Source organism: Corvus brachyrhynchos, unplaced genomic scaffold (genome assembly GCF_000691975.1).
Source record: "Corvus brachyrhynchos isolate BGI_N302 unplaced genomic scaffold, ASM69197v1 scaffold126, whole genome shotgun sequence".
NCBI lineage: Eukaryota > Metazoa > Chordata > Aves > Passeriformes > Corvidae > Corvus > Corvus brachyrhynchos.
In genome coordinates this window covers 7,042,977-7,063,285 of record NW_008239283.1, presented here as the reverse complement: position 1 = coordinate 7,063,285, position 20,309 = coordinate 7,042,977, and the positions used below count along the sequence as shown (strand labels likewise).

The window sequence follows — 20,309 nt, the reverse complement described above, 5'->3', positions numbered from 1 at the left end:
TCATATTTGATTCACAGCAGCAGAATGCAATAATCTGAGTTGTCCAGACTTGCAGAGATAATACCCCTAAATCTTGTATTAAGTGTCATGAGATACGCAGTGGAAATAAGAACTCAGAGCTCCAGCTTCATGTTCCACCAGAAAAACAAATACAGTTGCAGATAACGTTATAAAGTCTCCAATTCTTTCCCATTTTTTTCCCATCCATTGAGCCTATCTTCAGCACAAACTGTGTATCAGACATCTCTAATGTAATAACTCTGGACAAAAATTATGGTGAGAATCACCTTCACAGTATTTATATAATCTGCCCATACCCCAGTTCAAGGCATAGTCAAAACAAGCCTCTAAATTAGAAGCTGACACATTCCAACTTGAAGAAATGTTTCAAAACACTCTTCAGGGACACCTCACCCATGCTTCCTTAGCAAAATTTCCATGTCTCTAAACCTCGTTGATTAAGGGTCAGAAGAAAATCTATGAAAACAAATTCCCCTTTACAATGGAATATTGTAAATCCTTAAGACTGAGAGTCCTCTAATAGAAAGGAAGGGGTCAGAACCTGAGTTCCAGCTAATAACTGCCCAAAAAAATGCTAAAGGTATGAAACAAGACCTTGATCTTACAAAGACTTTCACGGCTGCTTAGCTTTCCACACATGGCTGATCCCACTGAAGCCAGGTTACACAATAGCCCCACTCATTTCTCCCAAGCCAAGTGCCCTCACTGGAGTTTGCAGGGCTGATAAGCTGCTGAATGCTTTTTGGGAGTTGTAAAACACATCAGGAACAGAAGGGGCACATCTGTCCTTACTAACAAGCCTGAGCCCACCACTCCATTGCTGCATTTTTAGGAAGTACTTAGACCTCTCTGCCTGCTCCCCAGGCAGCCCAACACGACAGGCATTAGACACCACACTTGTATAAACACTAAAAGGCTCCGATAAAAGTGGTGGTTGGGAGAAACATTAAGCTCCTGAACTAGTTTGAGCCTAAGTCAATTTATTTTAGAAGATTAAAGATAATTATTTCCATCCCTGGTTTTTCACTTTTGTTTTCTTACCTAAATTGCACTTTCCTTTTTCCAGCTCATATCCAAGAGGACACTGACAGATGTAGGAGCCATGGGTGTTGTTGCAGGTGGCCAGCGCAGGACAAGGGTTGGAAAGACATTTATCCACCTCTACAAAAGCAAAAAAACCCCAAAACAGGCTATAGTTACAGAATCATAAAAATCATCAACTGTTGGGCTAAAAGAGATTAATTGGCTCCCCATCTGTGACTCCTTGAGCATTATCAGATGCTTCATTGCATCATTTGCACTTACTATTTATCCTGCTCCTAATTATTCTGTAGGAGCTGAAAGAATAAATATAAACCACTTGAATATTCATTCAAAAGCCCTTGGGGTCTAGCATGGATCCATGTAAATATGAACATCCAACTTAGCTACAGCACTGCTCATCAGAAGATCTCAGGGTTCTTTCCAAAGGCAAACAACCCAACAGTTTATGGATGAAAAGACCAAAGAAGGAACCTCAACAGCCCAAGTTAGACATGTGAGCATGGGCTGCTTCACCAAAATCCTGCCCTTTTCATCCAAGCCCTGTTTCTGTGCTCCAAAGGTAGTGCTTGAGCACTGATCTGGTTTGGGGATTACCCAGAAATGGTGGAGGCTGCAATCACCTCCTTTCCCAGAGCTCCTCCCATGCCAGCCTGGGGATGGTCGCAGCAGTGATACCTGTGCCACCACTCACAGTGCCCTTCCTGCTGGGTGAGCAAGGCCTTGGGGAGCAGACACTGCTGTGATATACAGTGTCTCTGGGGATTAAGGACTGTAATCTCAGATGCTTCACAGATTGCACAACTCAAACTGCAAATTCTGAAGGATATATCCAATATTTCCTCTCAAAAAAAACCAAAACCAAAAAAAGGTCAAAAAAGGCTGTCCTTTTGGTGTGTGTACAACTTACATGAGCACAAACACACATCACACACGCCCACAAGAGCAGACCATAAGCAGGGCTGTGGACATGTCAGTGATAAGGCTCTACAAGACCAGCAAGACATCTTACACACCACTTGTACCTATCTTGTGGCTGCTGCTGAGCACTGCAGCAGAGGCAGGAAGGACAGGTGTGGATACAATATGCTGCTAGCAAGAACTTCTCTTGCTTCTTTCCAGTCCCGTGAGATATTTTTCTCTCTCACGGAAGATATTAGCAGAGTTCTATAAGCTATGAACACCTGCAACCTTGCAAAGCTTTATTTATGGTACAGTAGAAAAATATTTTGACAATGGATGTTTCAGGATTTTAGCCAATCACCCCAAGGGGTGGCTGATCCTTTGACCAATTAGACTATGAAGAAAAAACTCTATAAAAGAGTTGTAAAGTAATTAAATAAAGGAATCTTGCTGCACAATTCCTGTCTGCTGGATCTCTCTTCTCCTCCCTACCACTGCGGGATACTGTGACAGAAAGGCTCTGTGGTTAAAGCACGAAGCACAAGAGCCAAACCCGTGTGTGCATTTCTGGTGTCACCACAATACCCCACAGCACCACAGCCAACCTCTGCACCGGGACACACCACTTGATGCAATCTCATGCCTGGACTAGCCTGGCACAGCTACCTCAGCATCAAGCGAGAAGGAGATTTGGTGACTCTAATCTAGAAATGAGTGGGTGTGATTTAAAACCATGGCTTTCACTTTGCCATCCTTCAGTTTGTGCTTTGTACAGCAGAGACCAGGGCAGCTTCTCTCAGGGCAGTGATTGCCCATGTACAAAGCACCATGTCCAAGACAGCAGAAGGATCTTTTGCATTCTGGTAAACGGCAAATCTCGGTTTTCAAAGGAAAGAGTAATTTGGCAAAAGTGTGAATCAGTTGCTAAAAAGGATTCATTATCTTAATTTTTCAATTTAAAAAAATTCATTTCAGGAAAGTAATTTTTTTTGCATGAAGCTGTAATTAAAACCAATCAGCCTGAGAAGTAACCTTTAAATACTTAATTATTGGATGGAGTATATATTATTGCCAATATTTCACTGAGATTAATGCCTTTAGCGCACACAGTATCCTTCAGCAGCATGATGGCCAGGCTCTGAACTTGAAACACAAAGTCAATTTCCTTTCATTTAAGACTTCAGCAAATATATTTACTTGAGAAGATAAGGAGACTGGCAGTGGTAATAAATTACTGTAACAACACACTCAGTAAGACTATGGTACATAGCCTACCCGGAGAAGCATCAGGCCCCTAAGTAGAAGATTAATGTTTAGTGAGGTGGGGAGAAAACAACCATAGGTTGCAATATGAGAAGCAGTTTCAACACAAATACCAAGTGCTGGCCAACTGTACTTTCTCATTAATAAGATAGATATCAATCATTATTAATTATTATCGTTAACCTATCAACAAATACAAAGTGCATCCTGTGCTTACCTGGAAGGCCAATCAGCTTTATTTTCTTGAGACTGTCAAATTTCAGCTAAACCTTTCTATCATAAATGTTCACCAAAGCACTCACCCTTATTTCAGCCATTCAACATGATTGGTAAACCCTTAGCTTAAAAAAACAGCATGGAGACAGAGTTGTTGCCCTCAAACTCTGCTGACAGCAGACTTGTCATACATACATGCACACACATGTCTTTGAAAACTCTTAAAGTGGGACCCAGGCATTCCTGCCCTGCTTGTCCCTGGCCCCACCACTGGTGAGAGCCATTGTACACATTACCTGTTGCTGGAGGTGACGTCCTCAGCCCGACCGTGCTGCTCGACGGAGGAACATTGGTTGGTTTGGTAGCAGCCAAAGTAGTTGCAATGCTCACAGTGGTCTTGGTTGTTGGAGGGGCTTCAGAAGGACTTGTAACAGGCATGTTTTCCTCAGTGACTTTGCCAGGCTTTGCAGGGGTGGGATCCATAGCTTCTGTGCTTTTACCAGTGGTATACCTGTGCTTAGTGGCAGTGGGTGTCTGAGCCCTGTGGTCTTTCACAGTGCTGGCCTCACCTGGGGTGGGCCGGCGACTGGCCGGCATTGTCAGCACAGGAGGTTTCACCGTGGTCACTGCCACTGTGGGGACAATGTTGCTGTGATTTGTTGCACTTGGTGAAGGACTAAGGGGTGCATCTGTTGGACCAACCCATGGAGCAACACTGGCCGTGGTGAGCTGTGGTGTTGCCTTCCCAAAGCTGTCCCCTTGGGTGGTGGCATCTCCAGGCAAGACAGTCTCTGTTACTGTCACGGGGGCAGACACGGACACGATGCGTCCACCAAGCAGCTCCATGGGTGCTGTAGAAAGAGGTGACCTGGTGGGGGTGAAGGTGGTGCTGTTTTGGGGCTGGTGTGTGACATTGGGCTTGTTGGTCTCTCTGGGTGAGCTTCCAGCTGTGGCAGCTGTGGAGGGCAGCTGCATGACCACATTCGTAACCACAGTGGTGCTTGCTTGATCACTGTCGCTGGACTGCGAGATGGATGAGGGTGATGAAAACACAGGCAATAAAGATGTTAATGAATAAGATGGGGAGGGCAAGGTGGAAGTGGGCAAGGAGGATGACAAAGCCTGCAGAGGGGGTGAAGATGCCATCACAGAGGGCGAGCGTAGCTCAGGTGGTTCTGACAGTGTAAACAGACGAGTTGGTGGTGGTGTTGATGACAGTGAGTGCTGCAGGGATGACACTGAGGAAGAGGCGGGAAATGCTGATGAAGAGAGAGACGATCTGTCAGTGGCCAACAATTCGGTGTCAGTGTTGAAGTGAGTTGTGTTTTCTATGCTGTCTGTAGAAGCAGAAGTCAACAGTTTGGAAGGGTGCACCAGCAATGGCTCCGTAGATGGTCCAACAAAACTGCTACTGTTTGATGCATTGGTCTGCCTGTCATGAGCCACAGATGATTTTGATGCATCAAAAGGGCTGGAAATTTCAGAAAAAAAGGTGGAACTTTCTGAGGAGTCAGCAGAGGTGCTGCTGTTGGAGATAGACAGAAGGGTCCTTTCTCCTCCTCTGGTATATGTGGTTGAAATATATGTGCCATCTGTGTGAGAAACCGAGGTCCTTTTCTCAGCATCGATGCTACTGACTGGCTGATGGCTACCTGAAGAGTCTGGAGCAAAAGGACAAAAAATATTAGAAAGAGTAATATGAAAGTATTTTGATGTCACATTAAAACCGCTTGCTAAATAAGATGTTCTTGTCTGTGAACCTGTCCATGCTTTTCTAAAAATTTCAAGCACCATTCAAGCATGGGTATGGGATTAGGAGTCTTACGCACTCCTTAATTGATTCTAAAATGGTGAACCCTGACAGACACAAGAGTCCCATGAAACGTGCAGGTTTCCAAATCACTGTTCTTAACATATTGCTTTCCTAAAGTGATCGAGCTCTTAACATTCCATGATATTTGTGGCAAGCTAAGCAGGAAAACCCAACTGTTCTCTTTATCATTCATAATTTACAAAACTCATATCCTCTCCCGCTTATCCTCCATTCCCATCTACAGAATATCCATCTTGTTCAGTCAATTTGTTTTTAGACACAGTGAACTTCATGCCTCTGCAGGATGAAATTATTACATTATGTTAATTTGCAGCTTATCATGAACCCAGTGATTCAAAACTTTGCATCAGTCTGCAAAAAAATTCAGATTATTTATCATAAAAGGTGCAATCAATCTTATAATGCCAATTTCGGGATGTACAGCTAAGTTCAGCCAACTTTAAAAAAATAAAATAGGGTATGGAAAATTTGTTTTCATTCTACAATTGACTTAGGTCATCACGAAACACTTCTGAAAGCATCACTCAAAAGAAACCAATTAGGATGCAAAAAAAAGTCATGCGGCCCTCAAAACAGGAGGGTTTATGGCTCCACTTCTGGAACAGTTCCCCATCTGTGTGGGGTCTGGATTTGAGTCTTTTAATGGAAACATCCCCCTGAGTTAACCCACAGGTGGTATTGCACGTAGTAATGAACGAGAACTTTATGTACAACATCCTGAAAAACAGGACACTGTGAATTCCCCCCAGATGTACACCAGGAAACGTCAACTTACTTGTGAGATCGTTTTGGAAAGAAGAGTAAGTGGGTATCTTGGCAGAATGTACGAAGACCGTCTCTGTTGCAAAGCCTGCGAAACCCCTGCCGCTGCTGGAGATGTTGGCTGTCCTGCCCTGCGCCACCAGGGCTGGCTCAGATGGCTCTGGAGAGCTGGAAGCTTCAGCATGGGAAGAAGAGCTCTCTGTGCCACCAGCCAGTGTGCCATGTGTCACTGAGTGCAGCATGCTCTCCTCACCACCCGCAGGCGTGGATGAACTGTACACGGGTTCGGTGATGGGGCTGGACATCCTCTCCTCAGCACCTGAGCTGCTTACGGAGCGATGGCTGCTGCCAATGGCTGGAAAAGGATCGAAAAGCAGACATCTGATTTTATCACCTCAGAGCAGACAGGACTGTCCAAATACAGAGGAATCAGTACCATTAGAGTCATAGTGGTAGGTTTATGTTATTTATAATTATCACCCCAACCCAGACAGGCAATCGATGTGTCCTACAGCAACAAGCTACATCTCTCAAGAGTAAGACCCTTTCTGTTAAGCATCAGCAGCTGCAGATAAACACCACCACTGGGCAGAACCATGACCACTTATAAATGCTGCCCATGACACCTGCAACAGCTGTGTCATACCAATCCCACAGAGGAGGGAAAGGGAGAGGCAGTCAAATGCCCCCCCAGAGTTCAGAAAAACTCACTGGAAAGTTCACCAGCAGCCGAGGAGTAGGTGAAGACCCTGGATGAAAGGGTGCCCTTGGGCTCTGGGGATCCTGCTCGGCCAGATGACACATGTCTCACGCCAGGCCACACCGTGGAGGATGGGATAGGGCCAGTGTGGGTGTCCCCAGCTGTGTCAGGATGAGATGTGAGGCTTTCTGCTTCTGTGCTCCACATGCTGTGGCTACCTGGGGCTTGAGATGTCCCCTCCTTGTGGACGAAGAGTGTGGCTGAAGGTGAAGGCACTGAAATGCTGGGAGAAAATGCAGGCAGCAGCTTTGTTGGAAGCTCACTGAGTCCAGCACCACTCTGCGAAACATTACTCTGCTTCCCAGGCTCTGCTGCCGATGAGGACAGCAGGACAGTGTCCAAGGTGCTGGTGTGGGGCGGAGTGGGAGCGGAGCTCCCTGTGGCACTGGAAGGTCTGTGGGGGTCCAACACCAGCACTGTGCTGCTCTCCTTACTGGCAGTAGTTGACACCACACTGGGTGTACTGGTGAGAGGCAGGCGTCCTCCCATTGCTGAGGTGTTTTCTGCTGAGAAAAGGCAAAGCAAAATTATTTATGCACCCTAAGCTATAAAGGGGCAGGTGTGCTCTCTTCCATCACCACCCTCAGGCTGAGGGCACAGAGGGCATGTGGCAGAAAACCTAAACCTGTGGAAAATGCTAACTGTGAAGGCACAGCCTTTTCCTGTGCTAGGAGGGGCTGCTCACAGCAAGGCACCCTGGAGATGGCACTGGGAACAAGACATGGGAGCACTTTTGGGTTTGCTTCCCTTCAGCTCTGCTCCCAGTACTGCAGGTCTGACCTGGCACCAGGCACCCACACTATCACCTCTGCACCTGCAGTGAGTGAGGGGGAGGTTACACAGCACCCAAATCCCTGGTACTCAAAAGAAAGCATGGCAGGCTTGTACGGGATCAGCAAATACCACCTTTGCACCCCAGGGTGGCAGTCAGGAATGACTGGTGCTGCTCCCACTTGTATAAACACAGCCAAAGGGGCAGTCTTAAAATCGTACTGTCTCTGAAAACACAGCAATCTCGAGGCCAGACCACTCTGGCAGCAAGGCTGGCTTTCCCTGGTGGCTAAATGCAAGAGACAGATTATGCGCTTTTCTCTGGAAGTTGAAATTTTCATCCGTAATGTCCAATGGCATCATCCAGCACCTTCTAGCATGCCCTCACTCCCCGTGCAGCTGGGTGTCTGCTGTGTGGTCAGAGCTCACCTGGGGAATTGCTTTCTGAAGCAGAGCCCATATGCAATGGGTTCACGGACGACACGGTGGCACCTCTGCCACCAGCATCCTGGGTTCCCAAAGAAGACTGAGAATGGCCTGGAGAGCTGATGTTTTCAGTACCAGTGGTGGCAATCTCTGTTGTTTGGGCCAGCGTGGTGCTGGCTGGCAGAGACCTTAACGTCTTCCCTCCACCCTTGGTGCCTGTTGTGGAAACGGAGGTGCTGGTGGTGGGGAAATTGGTTCTTTGCTCTGTTGACAGGATGCTGAATGACACATGGCTGCTTCCAGTAGCTAAAATGTGATAAAGAAACAAGTTACATTTTTACACATATGAAACTATAAATAAAAATAAGCTTTCCTCCAGTAGCACCCAGAGGCAGCAAGTACAAACACAAGTAGAAAATATGAGAAGATGTCAATTTCCAAAGATGTAAATCCTTCCTACAAAAATTTGTCTTCTAAAAAACATAGTGTGATGCTGAGAAAAGTGCTATTGTATAAAAACTGTTGAAATACTAATGCTGTGCACTTGATTTCACCATTATGTGCCTGAGTGCACTCCATGCTGCTAGAACAAATACCGTGACAACCCAGAAAAGCCTGGAAATCAGTTCAGACAAGGCACTACCCTGAGCAGTGTGAAGGCCTTAGAGAAGTCTGAAGAAACAGAATCAGGGGGATCAGACCCCTTCAGCACCACAGTAGGGACTAGGACCAAACAGCAGCATGAATGACCTTAGAGATCACATTCAAAGTTGCCTCAAATTTGTTGAGCTGGTTCAATTTCTGGGAAGCAGCATGGTCCAAGAAGTAGGACAGAAGGTAGGAACTGAAGTCTGATCCCTGGGACTGCAGGGACATGATCTAATCCTCACATGATTAGTTCTCTTGTCTGTAACATGGAGATAGTAACTGGAGATAGTAAAAAAGGGATTGTGAATTGGAAGTTAATTATTTTTCTTGGCATAATGAAACTTTCTACATGTGCCCTTTCTGTAAAAAAAAAAACCTAAAGCACATTTTTTTGGTCAAGCAAGAGCTGAATAATTTCAGACAAAATCACACTGCATCCTTCCAAACAGTATATTCTGCATAGCAGGAAAGAGTCAGGCAAGTGCAAGCTGCAGGAACAGTCCTCCTTTGGCTTATAAAAAAAATGGTATTTCAATTCTAGCGTTAGCTCACCTGGGGAAGGACCTTCCGAAGGAGAGTGAGAGTGTGTTAGGGAAGAGTCTGCCACCTCGGTGAAATCTGTCATTCCTGTGGACCCCTGAGCTCTGTCGGTCTCTCTCACAGAAGATGTGGACAAGGATTGGGTTGTGCCCAGCGTCCTGTGCGTGCCACTGCTGGACGTGGAGCCCTCTGCTGCTGCCCAGAGGCTGCTGCCTGAGGCAGACCTGGGGGGCCTCCCACTGCTGCTGCTGCTGCTGGACACGGCTGAAATGGGAGCGTTGGTGGCAGAGGAAGGAAGGGAGGTTTTCTCTGCCTCTGGTCGGTGGCTGCTTCTGGCACCTAAGATACAACAACACCAGGTTTGATTTATGCATCCAGAACCATCCATTTGATTGTTTGCTCAGCGCCCATTGAGAAACTGAAGGTGTTTCTCTGGGAAGAGGTGAATCTCTTAAGTACAGGCACATGTGCCTCAAAAAAAGCCATGAAAATCTCAAGCCCATGTCCTACAGACCAGCCTGCATGGCAGATGTAGCACCAGCTGACAGCTGCAAAACCCCAGCAAGTGTCTCTGGCAAGGAACGTGTATGCACGTATTTCTAACCCTTTTAGTATTTCTAATGCTTTTCCCAGGACAGGAGTTTCATTAGCAACAAGAACATCAATGTTTCTCACTTTTTCACCCAAAAGCTGAGCTCTACTCTCCCCCTTCCCACCCGCCCCACTGCCAGCCCAGTGCAGCCAATAATAAAAACATCCATGTATCCAAAAATGACTGATGGCCATATCTGAAGAAAAGCAGCGCAGGGATGTGAAATCTCATCCAGCCCCAAGGCAGACAGCTTTCAGACTAACAAAGTTACCTCGGAAAGGACCTTCAGAGGCAGAGAGGGAGCTTGTGAGAAAAGGACTCCCAGGAGGGCCTGGGAGATCGGTGCCTTCCCGTGAACCTTTGGGATGATGTGTCCCATTCCTCAAGGAAGAGGAGGTCCTGCCCGAAGAGCTTGGGGGGTCAGTGCTGGTGGCAGAGTCCCTTGTCACCCCAGCTGTGTGGCCATTTTCTGGGGACATTGGTGTCCCCACTGCCATGCTGGACATGTCAGCACCCTGAGGGTCCGAGTGCAGTGTCACCTCTTCTGCACCTGGGATGCTCTTGGGGGGTTCATAATTGCTGCTAAAAGCTGAAATAGGAGAAAAGAAAGCCAAAACTGCATAAACATAAATAAAAACTGTTGGGTAGGTTCCATCCCACTATCAGTAGATGTAGACAATGTATGTGTGAATATTCAATACAGAAATATTTAATACTGGGAAATGATTAAGACAGGGGGAAAAAGTGGTCTCTGAGTAGGAACTGCTGAAGTTATTGCTTGAAAAATTCAACTGGAAGTTTTCAAGGAAAATCTATCCTCCCCTTCCAACAAGAATAATATTTATCCATACTTTCATTTCTGTGAAATGTTTTTAAATGTACAGAATGTGCCAAATACAATATTATTCCTCCTTTCTTTAAAATAAAACGGATGTATTTTGTTAATAAAGAGTCTTTAAATAAGAGTTCTGAGGTATACAGCTATCTATCAAAACTCACTTGTGGAAGCACTTTCTGAAGCAGACGGCGAGCCTGTGAGCAATGGGTCTGTGACACTTCTGCCTCCACCACCCTGGGCACCCACAGACATCCCAGGGGTCTGGCTCTGGGCTGAAGAGCTGGTGATTTCAGTCCCAGAGGTGGAAATCTCTGCCATGGTGACCAGCCTGGTGCTGGCTGGCAGAGATCTTAATGTCCTCCCTCCACCCTTGGTGCCTGTTGTGGAAACGGAGGTGCTAGTATGGAAATCCAAACCTCTCCTCTCCGTAGCTGAGCTGTCGGATGGCTGGTAGCTGCTTCCAACGGCTATGGGACAATAAAAAAATGGATTTATACATATGAAATTATAAACAGATGGATCCATTTTCTTCCCAGATGCTTACAGCACGCATACAGACATTAAGCTTAGGAAGTTTTCAATCTGGACAAAGTGCTCTTTTGGAAAGGCATGACTCCCCTCACCACAGGAAGACCTTGTACAAAACCCAGGGCTTGCTGCCAGGCTTTGTGAGAGTGGGGTGGCCCAGACAGCGGAATACCCCACAGGACAAGGACTGCAGGGACTTGCCTTTAAAATCCCACCTTTGCTCTAATATTGCTGGAAACAGGCTCAGACCTTTTTTTTTTTTTTTTTTTTTTTTTTTTTTTTTTTTTTGTGGCTGGGGCACCACATGAGCCTGCAGCTCACTACACATCCCAGGGCTTAGTAGGGCACTGTCCTTCAGATACTGGATCTCAGGTTTCCTGCAGCCCCAGTGCTGCTCCCAACACCTGTGACAGAGGGAAGGGTTGTGTCAGTGTGAGAACCCTGGAGATGTGTTTGCTCCTGGAAAGCCCTGAACAAAGGATAAGGACTCGGCAACACTGAGGTTTTCAGTAAGTTCATGTGGAGCTGGGCAAAGTCTCCGTTTTTGAGAACTCCAGAAATTGGCTGCTGCAGAGCAAGCAAGGGGAAGCCATGGAGCCCAGGGATCTCAGGTTTCTTGAGCAAGTTGCTAAGTACAGGGCACAGGTCAGATGGGGCTCAGAGCTGCCCTTGTTGTACAGCTGGCACTGGCCCAGTGAAGGTATTCCACAGCTGCAGACATCCACCCTGCAGAAAACACTGTGATAACATCCAAAGAACTTTATTTTTTTTAAGTGGAAAATGCTGGGGGGGTGTTGGATCAAATTATTTTTTCCATTGCTTTTTCCTGCTTTCAGCAGTGAATTTCAGCTAACCATCCAAATAATATAAAACAGAGCACATGCAAAACAGCGCATCTCCTCTGTTTCAGGAAAGCAAAAACTATAAAATGGCTTTTTAAAGCTATGAAACAAAGGCCAGCAAAGCTCACCTCCGAAAGTGCTGTCCGTGGGAGGTGATGCTGTCAGCAAAGGGCTGGTGGAGTTCCCCATGGCACCCCTGGGGTGTAGCATGATGTGCTCTGCACCAGTCTGGGTACTTGAAGCTTGGGAGGAGGCCTGGGGCTGTCCCAGGGAGCCGGGGAGGGCGGTGCTGGGGCTGCTCCCCAAGGGGCTGGGTGAAGCCGCTGCAGTGCCCATGGCAGGGCTGCTGCCCAGCTCTGTGCCCCCCCAGCTGCTCACTGGTTGAGAGAGGCTGTCAGTGCCTGCAAGGCAATGGGGGAAAGCAGATGAGAACCCAGAGATGTGCCCACACACCATCCCCCACTGTCACCCTTCCCCTGCCCCTCAGTCCCCTGTCTGCACTATGCCTACAGCAACTTTGTGGTTGGAAGCTGCACCAAGTAATTCATAATTCTGAATACCAGGAGAAGCCACATGGATTCTTCTCTCCATCCTTGTGCATAAAGCAAGCCAGAAAACTGCCCTGAGTGCACGGTGAGGATGGAGAGCTGGATCCACAAAGTTCTACAACGCAGGAAAACCAGGCTTAACCAATGCTGGTTGCTCTGGGGAGCAGCATTCACCTTGTTCCCAGGTGTTGGAATATTTTCCCAGTGTTCCTAGGCTGAACTGGGATGGCTCACCTGAGTGATGAGATTCTGAAGATGAAGGCAGCAGCACTGTCCTCATGGTGTTGTTAAACCCTGACACCTCCCAGACCCCGCCCTGCATCCCCTCAGCTGAGTCGGTGCTGACAGCTTCCAAGCCTGGTGGTGTCCCTCCGGCAGCGCCAGGGGTGTTGGGAGAAGCCAGAGCCCTCTTGCCTCTCTCCTGCCTGCCTGCAGCATGGTGATGGCTTCCAGGGTCTGAAAAGCAACAGGGAGAGGGTCATGTTGCTCTGGAAAAGTTCCTTTGTCTCAGCTGGGTGGCAGCAGCATCACCTGCAGTGGTACCCAGCCCTACCACATGCAATAGGAAGGGTAACAGCTGCATCCCTCATGTTTCCTCTGTTTTACAGAGCACAGTTTCACTGCAGGAGGGATTGATGGGAACAGAGGGTTTCTGTCGCCAAAAAATAATGGCATTTTAAACATTGTCTTCATTTGTTCGTGGCAAAAGAAACAGATTTTTTTTTTTTTTTTTAGAGACATTAAAAATGGAGCAGGCAGCAAGGAGCCAGTGCCAGAACAGCCCACAGCTGGCAGCCTGGGCATGCCAGCTCCACATTCTAGTCCCCAAGCAGAAAAAAGCCCAAGGACTTAAAAAGTTAAAAAAAAACCTCTATGCTTATATCTTATTTCAGCTGGGGATATTAAGGAAAAAACTGATGTGGGGACAGGGCAATCAGCACAGCTTTGTCCTGCTGCTGTGAGAAACAGGCCTTGATTTAAGTTCATGCTTAAAAGAGTACACTGGTTTACTTATGACTGAATATTACGGACAAGCCCAAAGGTAAGTGTTCACTTGCAGGATTTCCATGTGAGGACCTGGGCTACAAATCATCGACACAGCTGGTCAGGTATGAGTTGTTTTACTTAAGATGAGTTCTTTTATCCTAGGCTGGGCTTGAGATGGTGTTCACCTCCTGCTGGGAGGAGGTGTGGGGATGCCCAGGGGTCTCCAACCATTGCACAGCCCCTGAGCTCAGTGGATGGGCAGGACTCTCTGGATACTGTTGGGTGGTGAAAAACAGTGGCAGCTCTTGAGAATCAGCTTCGTTGCAATGTTAAAAAAAACAAAATCAGCTTTCCTGAGATTGTATTTCCCTTAAAAATCCACATTTCTAGCTGTGGGGCAGGAATTCTTCCTAACCCACTCGCTATGCTCAGTCCAGGGACTGGGAACAGAACAGGGACTCTCACATGCATTAAACTCACCAGAAGGATGGCTGTGGGCGAGCAGGTGGGTCACTGTCCCAGCAGATGGGTTCTCTGGGGATCCTGCTCCTGGAGGGGTGACATCCCCATCACTGGCAGGGGGGCCAGTGTGCCCCGTGACCCTGCTTGCTGCTGGCACCACCCTGTGCCTGGCAGGCAGCCATGCCCACTCCCTGCTTCCAGCCAGCATCATCACCAGCTCCATGCTGTCCAGGGGAGCACCAGGAGTCCTTGTCTCTGTGCTTGAACTTCTCTCCTGATGGCTGCTTTCAATAACTAAAAGAAGAAACAAGAAAAAGACTTAGATCTCATCAGCACTGATGTGCAGGCTCGGCTCACTGCAGTAACCCCAAGGCCAAGCTCTGAGCTCATTTACTTACACTAGAGAAAAATTCTGCATAATCAAAACACAGACGTGAAATTTATTTTTTGATTTGCACCAGTGGAAATTAGATTGGTCTGTGGGACCAAATACCACAACCCATCTCTGTGCACAAGATTAATTCAATTCAGCACCCTCAGGATTTTTTTGTGTTAAGAGAAATAAATCTTGAAAGGAGAAAAAAGAAAGTCTTAAAATAATTGATGGAAATAGTCGCAGTGTCAAGTCCATGGGAGGAGTGTGAAGGTCTCCAGAGCTGACAGCCCAGCACAGCCCATGTGCCCCATCCTGAACGTAAGATCGAGGGGAGAGGGTCCCACAGCTCCTCCCCTCTCTCCACTTGGCCAGTGCTTGCTGGACACCTGATCTCGAATCCCATCACCTCCAGAGAGCTGGCACAAAGCTGGCTGAGAGCTGCAAGGCATTCAGGAGGGTCAGCATAACCCATCCAGACACCACGAGGCACTGGGGACAGAAGAGATCAGTGTATGGTGTGGATTATATGCACCACCCAGCTGCCAAAGCACCCCAAGATGGTGAAATATTTTGGCATTTCTAACATTAATGTCTACCAGAACATGAGAAACAAGATGGAGAAGAAGATTGTGCATGAGTGGTGGTCCGAGGAATCAGGGTTTTCAGCCTATGGTACCACCCAGGGCTGTGAGGATTTCCCTGCACATCAGTTCACACAAAAACCAGCAGCCATCATCTGTGTTACAGTCCCAAGGCTTGGCTGGCACCACAGCCTCAGATGACATTCAAAGCCCACAACAAGTCCAAGCAAGTCCAAATCCGAAACAGCAAGGTCCCGGTTTTGTCCATCTTCCTTATAACCAAAATGCAGTCTCTGTCATGAGCATGTCATCCAGAGGCAGAAACTAAAGGCAGTCAGTCTCTGCCCAAAAGCTCTGATGTCAAAGGTTAAACCTATTCTGGTCCTCCAAACATTTTCTGTAAGAAAATTGCATGTTCAAGAGAAACACCTATGGGACACCTCCTCCTTGTCTTGTACGTCTTCTTCGGAGTTGCTGCACCTGCCACAATAGAGGTGGCAATTTCAGAAATGGTGTCCTCTATCCATCTGCAGTAGCTTCAGTGAGAACTCACCAAAAAATAGAGGGGTAGGTAGGACAGTCTGTATTTCATCCTGGCAGCTTGAGCCCCATGTGGGCCAAGGAGACAAGAGCTGTAGTGGAGCAGAGCCCCTGGGGTACCTTTACTGGCAGCCCTCTCAGTGGCTGGGGTGCCGAGCACACTGAGCAGCCACTGCCACCCAGAGCCCACTGTGAGCCACCTCCTGTCTCATGGGACAAGGTTCTAGTCCTCACCAGTTGGACAAGGGGATGGGAAGTGGCAGGGGATGCTTGCTATGTTCATTTGCAAGCCAATACCCAGCCTGTAATTGTAGCCCACAAGTCCATTTATAGTAGCCCCGGAAAGTGTGGCTGTGTTGGAGGGCAGTGCTCTGAATGTCTCTTCATCCCCCTCTCACTAAAAGCTTTCAGCTGTGCAGCCCGGGCTGCCTGCAAAGCCTGTGGCCAGCTCTGCTGCACGAAGAGAAGGCAAAGCAGCAGATGCTTAAAGAAACCCTTAGGGCTGAGGATAGACAGAGGGAAATCTGCTTTCTCAGGTTGCCAACTCATTTGTCAGCAAGGGCTCCAGACAGGCAGGCTAAAATATACAGCATGACACTGCAGCAGGCATTTCACTGCCACTTCTTAAAAAGTAATCCTGGAAATGCCAGCAAGCAGGGCCTTCAGCTATGTTCCTTGACTGAATGAGACCAGTTCAAAAGTAAAACACTGCTGTTTGCTTATCTGGTGGTTGTTTGCCCTGCAAATCCACCTCGGAGTTTTCTCTATCCTCTTTTGGCTCTGCAGAGCTGCTGGGAATAAACCGGAGCAAAATCCTTCCCCTTACTGTGGGCGCCAGCAAACCTGGCTTTGAGTGCAGCCAGGGAGTGGAGGGGCTGAATAAGAAGGTATTATTTACACAGGCTTTTTAGAGTCATCTGGCATTTTTAATTCTGCCCTGCAAGGTATGCCAGGTCCTGGTGCAGGGAGGAAAACCTCATGCCAGCATGGGCTCAGCTCCCCAGTTTGGTGGATGCGGAGCACGAGCCACTTTGGAAAATCCAACCCACAGCATGTAGTAAGGAAACCCAAAATATCGTGTTGTTCAACAAAATAGACTTGAAATCTCACATCCATCAAGCCTGCCAGAAGTGCCAAGATAACCACAACATCCTCTTTGATTTGTCTGCAAAAATTAAGACTTCAAAGACGACCCTCCTCTGGATCAGATGGACCAGATCAAACTTCTTCCAGAAAAAATCCCCACGGGACCATCTGGCCTCCCCTGATGCATTAAGGAATTAAAAGAGAGTGGCCCTTTAGCTGAGGTACTGATCTGTCACTAACAATTTTGTCACATCCTAAGCTGCCAACAGCTTTCCACAGTTTAACTCCACTTAATTACAGCCATTGAGAAATATTTGACTTCCAGCACAAAACCCTGCCACCCACTGGATCGGTGTTTTCCTTCCCAGTTAAAACTAGCAGTGATGCTCACCAGACAGGTCGAGGCTCGGAGTTACTTTTTCTCTGCAAACATAACAAGTCTGTGGCTTGCTGTGAGCCGAGTTACACAGCTCAGCCAGGACAAACAGATCAAGTTCCAGCTGATTTCTCAAGGCTTTGGGCTGGCCCCTGGCAGCCCAGTTGGATATCTACCTTGTGAGACTCCTGAAAAATCCCTTTTGGGCCAACAATTTTCTCTCTCCATCCCTGACACAGCACAGGCATTGACCTGTTTCAGAGATGGCTGCTACCAAGGCAGCATTGTGGTGATGTTCACAGCCCAACCACGGGTCAGCACACCACCAAAAAAGTGGCACAATAATGCAGGTTTTCTGCAGTGACTGTGGTGGCACACAGACATCTTAGGGCAGGGAGGGAGGAGGGATGTATCCTGCTAATGCCAGGAGAGCAGCATCCCCGCAGGCAGCATTTGTCAGGAGCATTGCAGCCAGCCAAGGCACACCACAAGCTATCCCAGCCCCATTGCTTCCCTGCAGATGGGATTTTTTCCCCCTCGAAGTGCAGAAAAATACTTTCTTGACTGGGGAACGCAAATTTAATCTGAGTTCTCACAGAAGGAAAGCCGGGAGCAGTGGATTGGCTGTCCAGAGTGGCCCTTCACCCGGAGCAGTCCCTCCTCGAGAGGGTGGTGATTCCCGGGGGACCATTCCCGGTAGGGCCGCCCATGCAGCGGCTGTTCTGCCAGGGCTGCGGGCCACCCCGGGAGCATCCCATGGCGAGCGGAGCGCGCGTGGAGCGAAAGCAGGCTCCTCCCGAGGACAGGCAGCTATAATTGCAAACCCCACATCTGTTAACGTTGCATAATCTTAACATCATCCGAGGCTCGCGGAGGGGAGAAAAAAAAACTCATCCCAACTTAGAAAACTCCTTGCTGGCTGTAGGAGAAGGTTAGGAAGAAAGGCAGGCTGCACGGGAGAAGAAGCGGGGAGCAGAGCCGGGGCAGCGGTGGCGGGGGGCGGCTGCCGGTCCCTGCCGGGGCCGGGCTCTGCGCTCTGTTTTGAACGGCTGCTGCGGATGTCGGGATCATGGGTGGAGGCCGGTTGGGAGCCAAGTGAGTTTGTGCGAACAAAAGCTAAAGCCCTAAATCTGGACCGTCCAGGGCTCTCTGGGATTTTCAATTTCCTTCCTTGTTCTTGCTCTGAAAGAAGCAGTTCAAGGCAGGGGGGTGAGCAGGGGGGGCTGAAATGGAGCTTAAAAAAATTTCATACTTGAGATGGGTCAGTTGAGCATAAACACGCTGATAATACTGCTCAGGGAAGGTCCCTCGTGTGCACGAAGTGCGGGAAAAATGCAAGAGGTTTTTAACCACATGTGGTCAACCCTGTTCTGCTCATTTTTTTATATCAATACAAGGAATTATTCTGTCTGGATTAAGAAAGGCAGCAAGAGAGGGTGTATAGGGAAGAGAAGAGGTGCAGAAGCCTTGCCAGAGCCTCTCACCCTTCTGTGGGGGTTGGTTTGGATGTGGTACTGTACAGACACATTCCATGGCAGTGCCTTGCTCTGGTCCTTCTGCTCCTCATCCTCTCCCCACTGGGCCCCAGGCAGAGCAGTACAACAATTCACAGGACCTTCAGTCATTTTAACCATAATAGGAAGGATTTATGCAGGCAATAAAGGTGACTGGAGCTTTAATATGTCAGCTCAAGAAAAGTGATGGGGATTTAATGCCAGCAGCAGCCCCTACAAGCTCTGAGTGCCAAGGTCCACATGGTGCCCACGGGTCTGGGGACAGCATTGTCCTCAGTCACTCCAGTGCCAAGCCAGGGCACCTTGCTTGCAGTTCTGCTTTATGACACAAAAACACTGCACTTCCACATCACCTCCCCTCCAGGACCTGTAAAACCTTGGAGGATGCTAAAGACCATTTTTGCTTCCTACACTTTCTTTCATTATCCCAGAGCCTGATGCTCAGAAATGCTATCAGGAAAAAAAAAAAAAAAAAAAAGGATCCAATCACTGCTCTTAAAAGCAATATCCTAAATCAGGGAAACAGGTTCTCCAAGATAAAGAGTACACAGAAATCTGTTATCCTTTCCAAAAGCATGGGATATACGCATATGGAGTGCCCACAACTGGGGATAAAACCTGCACAGTGCAGGAACAGGATATTGTTCTGCTTATCAAGCACTTTATAGTCTCTTAGTTTTGGTGTCTTAAACATTTCCCTGGGGAGGTGCAAGCTCCCAGATCACCAGCTCAAGCCCATGAAATCCTAAGCTTCTTACTCATCTTTCTTGGGCAGTTTGGTTCAATCCACAGATCCCGGAGACCACATGGATCCATGGGACCACCTGTGCTGCCTGAAAATCACCAGCCCAGGGCTCAGGGCAGCTCCTTGAACCTCTTTTCATGGACTTTTGTTTTTAAACAGCTTTTAGCAACTGAATTAAAAAAAAAAAAGAGTCCTGGTTTATCATCAAGTCTTTGAAAAACACATTTATATAAAATTCCACCTCCAACAGGGATAAGCCATGACTTACCATACTGCCAAAAAACCTATAACCATGCTGAGGCTCCAGTAAAATCTCAATCCATCTATCCATCCATCCAGTGGAGATTGAACCTCCAGCACCCCAGGCCCCGTGTCCTGACTGCCTTTCTTGAGCAGAAAGCCAAACTCAGCTATTTTCTTCTTGCTTGACAGATCGTTTATATTCTGCCCTAGAAGTGTCCCTCCAGCACTAATGTGGGAAAAGCCCCCACAGCTCCAGGGCAGGATGAAGGCAGCACCAGCTGACAGGTCCCGGGAGCACTTACCAAAGGGATTTCTTTCTTACTGTTTCTAGTAAACATCAATAAAACCAAGCCAAAATAAATCTCCTGATCTGCACAGCTCACTCAGCACTCACAGCTCCTCTCCATCCCCTCTCCCACAACCTTGCAATGCTGAAATGTCCCCAGCTATCCTGCCTGCACCATAGATCCCAAATACTAAATCCCAGCATCAGCAAATTCACTTCTAAAACCCTCCAGGCTTTTCTGTAATGTCCTGCAGAAATATTACAGAAAATATCACCCATGGATCAGTTCTCCTTCCTTTTTCTAGGGTTTTTTAAGTCCCCTGGAAGATTTTCTAGTCGAGAAGGCAACCCTCACCAGCACACCTGAGGCCAGAGCAAAAGCCACACAGGGACCCAGCCTGGTGTCATTTTAACTTCTGCTCCCATCCGAGGGCAGTGCTGCTGGAGACTATCAGACGGCTTGGGGAGGAAGTCTCCTGGCAGGACTCCACCAAAGTGGAGTTGCTAGGTCATTGGAACAATAAAAAGGCAAGAAAAAACATCCTGGCTGCAAAAAAGATGGGGGGGGGGGGGGGAGAAA

General features: G+C 47.8%; 1 protein-coding gene across 5 annotated transcripts in view; it reads right to left on the bottom strand.

The window, feature by feature from the left end:
• HEG1 (heart development protein with EGF like domains 1) overlaps nucleotides 1-20,309 on the bottom strand; it is a 49,126-nt gene that overhangs the window by 13,695 nt on the left and 15,122 nt on the right. For 2 of the 5 annotated variants that reach the window (XM_017740200.1, XM_017740195.1), the window contains exons 2-12: nucleotides 14,001-14,276; nucleotides 12,708-12,989; nucleotides 12,114-12,386; nucleotides 10,777-11,082; nucleotides 10,049-10,366; nucleotides 9,198-9,524; nucleotides 8,001-8,303; nucleotides 6,752-7,306; nucleotides 6,054-6,395; nucleotides 3,741-5,105; nucleotides 1,063-1,182 (exon numbers count right to left, since the gene is read on the bottom strand). In XM_017740200.1, coding sequence (XP_017595689.1) covers nucleotides 1,063-1,182; nucleotides 3,741-5,105; nucleotides 6,054-6,395; nucleotides 6,752-7,306; nucleotides 8,001-8,303; nucleotides 9,198-9,524; nucleotides 10,049-10,366; nucleotides 10,777-11,082; nucleotides 12,114-12,386; nucleotides 12,708-12,989; nucleotides 14,001-14,205 — 4,396 coding nt within the window. In that variant the 5' untranslated portion in view covers nucleotides 14,206-14,276. The remainder of the gene's footprint in view (nucleotides 1-1,062; nucleotides 1,183-3,740; nucleotides 5,106-6,053; nucleotides 6,396-6,751; nucleotides 7,307-8,000; nucleotides 8,304-9,197; nucleotides 9,525-10,048; nucleotides 10,367-10,776; nucleotides 11,083-12,113; nucleotides 12,387-12,707; nucleotides 12,990-14,000; nucleotides 14,277-20,309) is intronic. The other 3 variants (XM_017740196.1, XM_017740198.1, XM_017740199.1) reach the window with 3 other exon arrangements.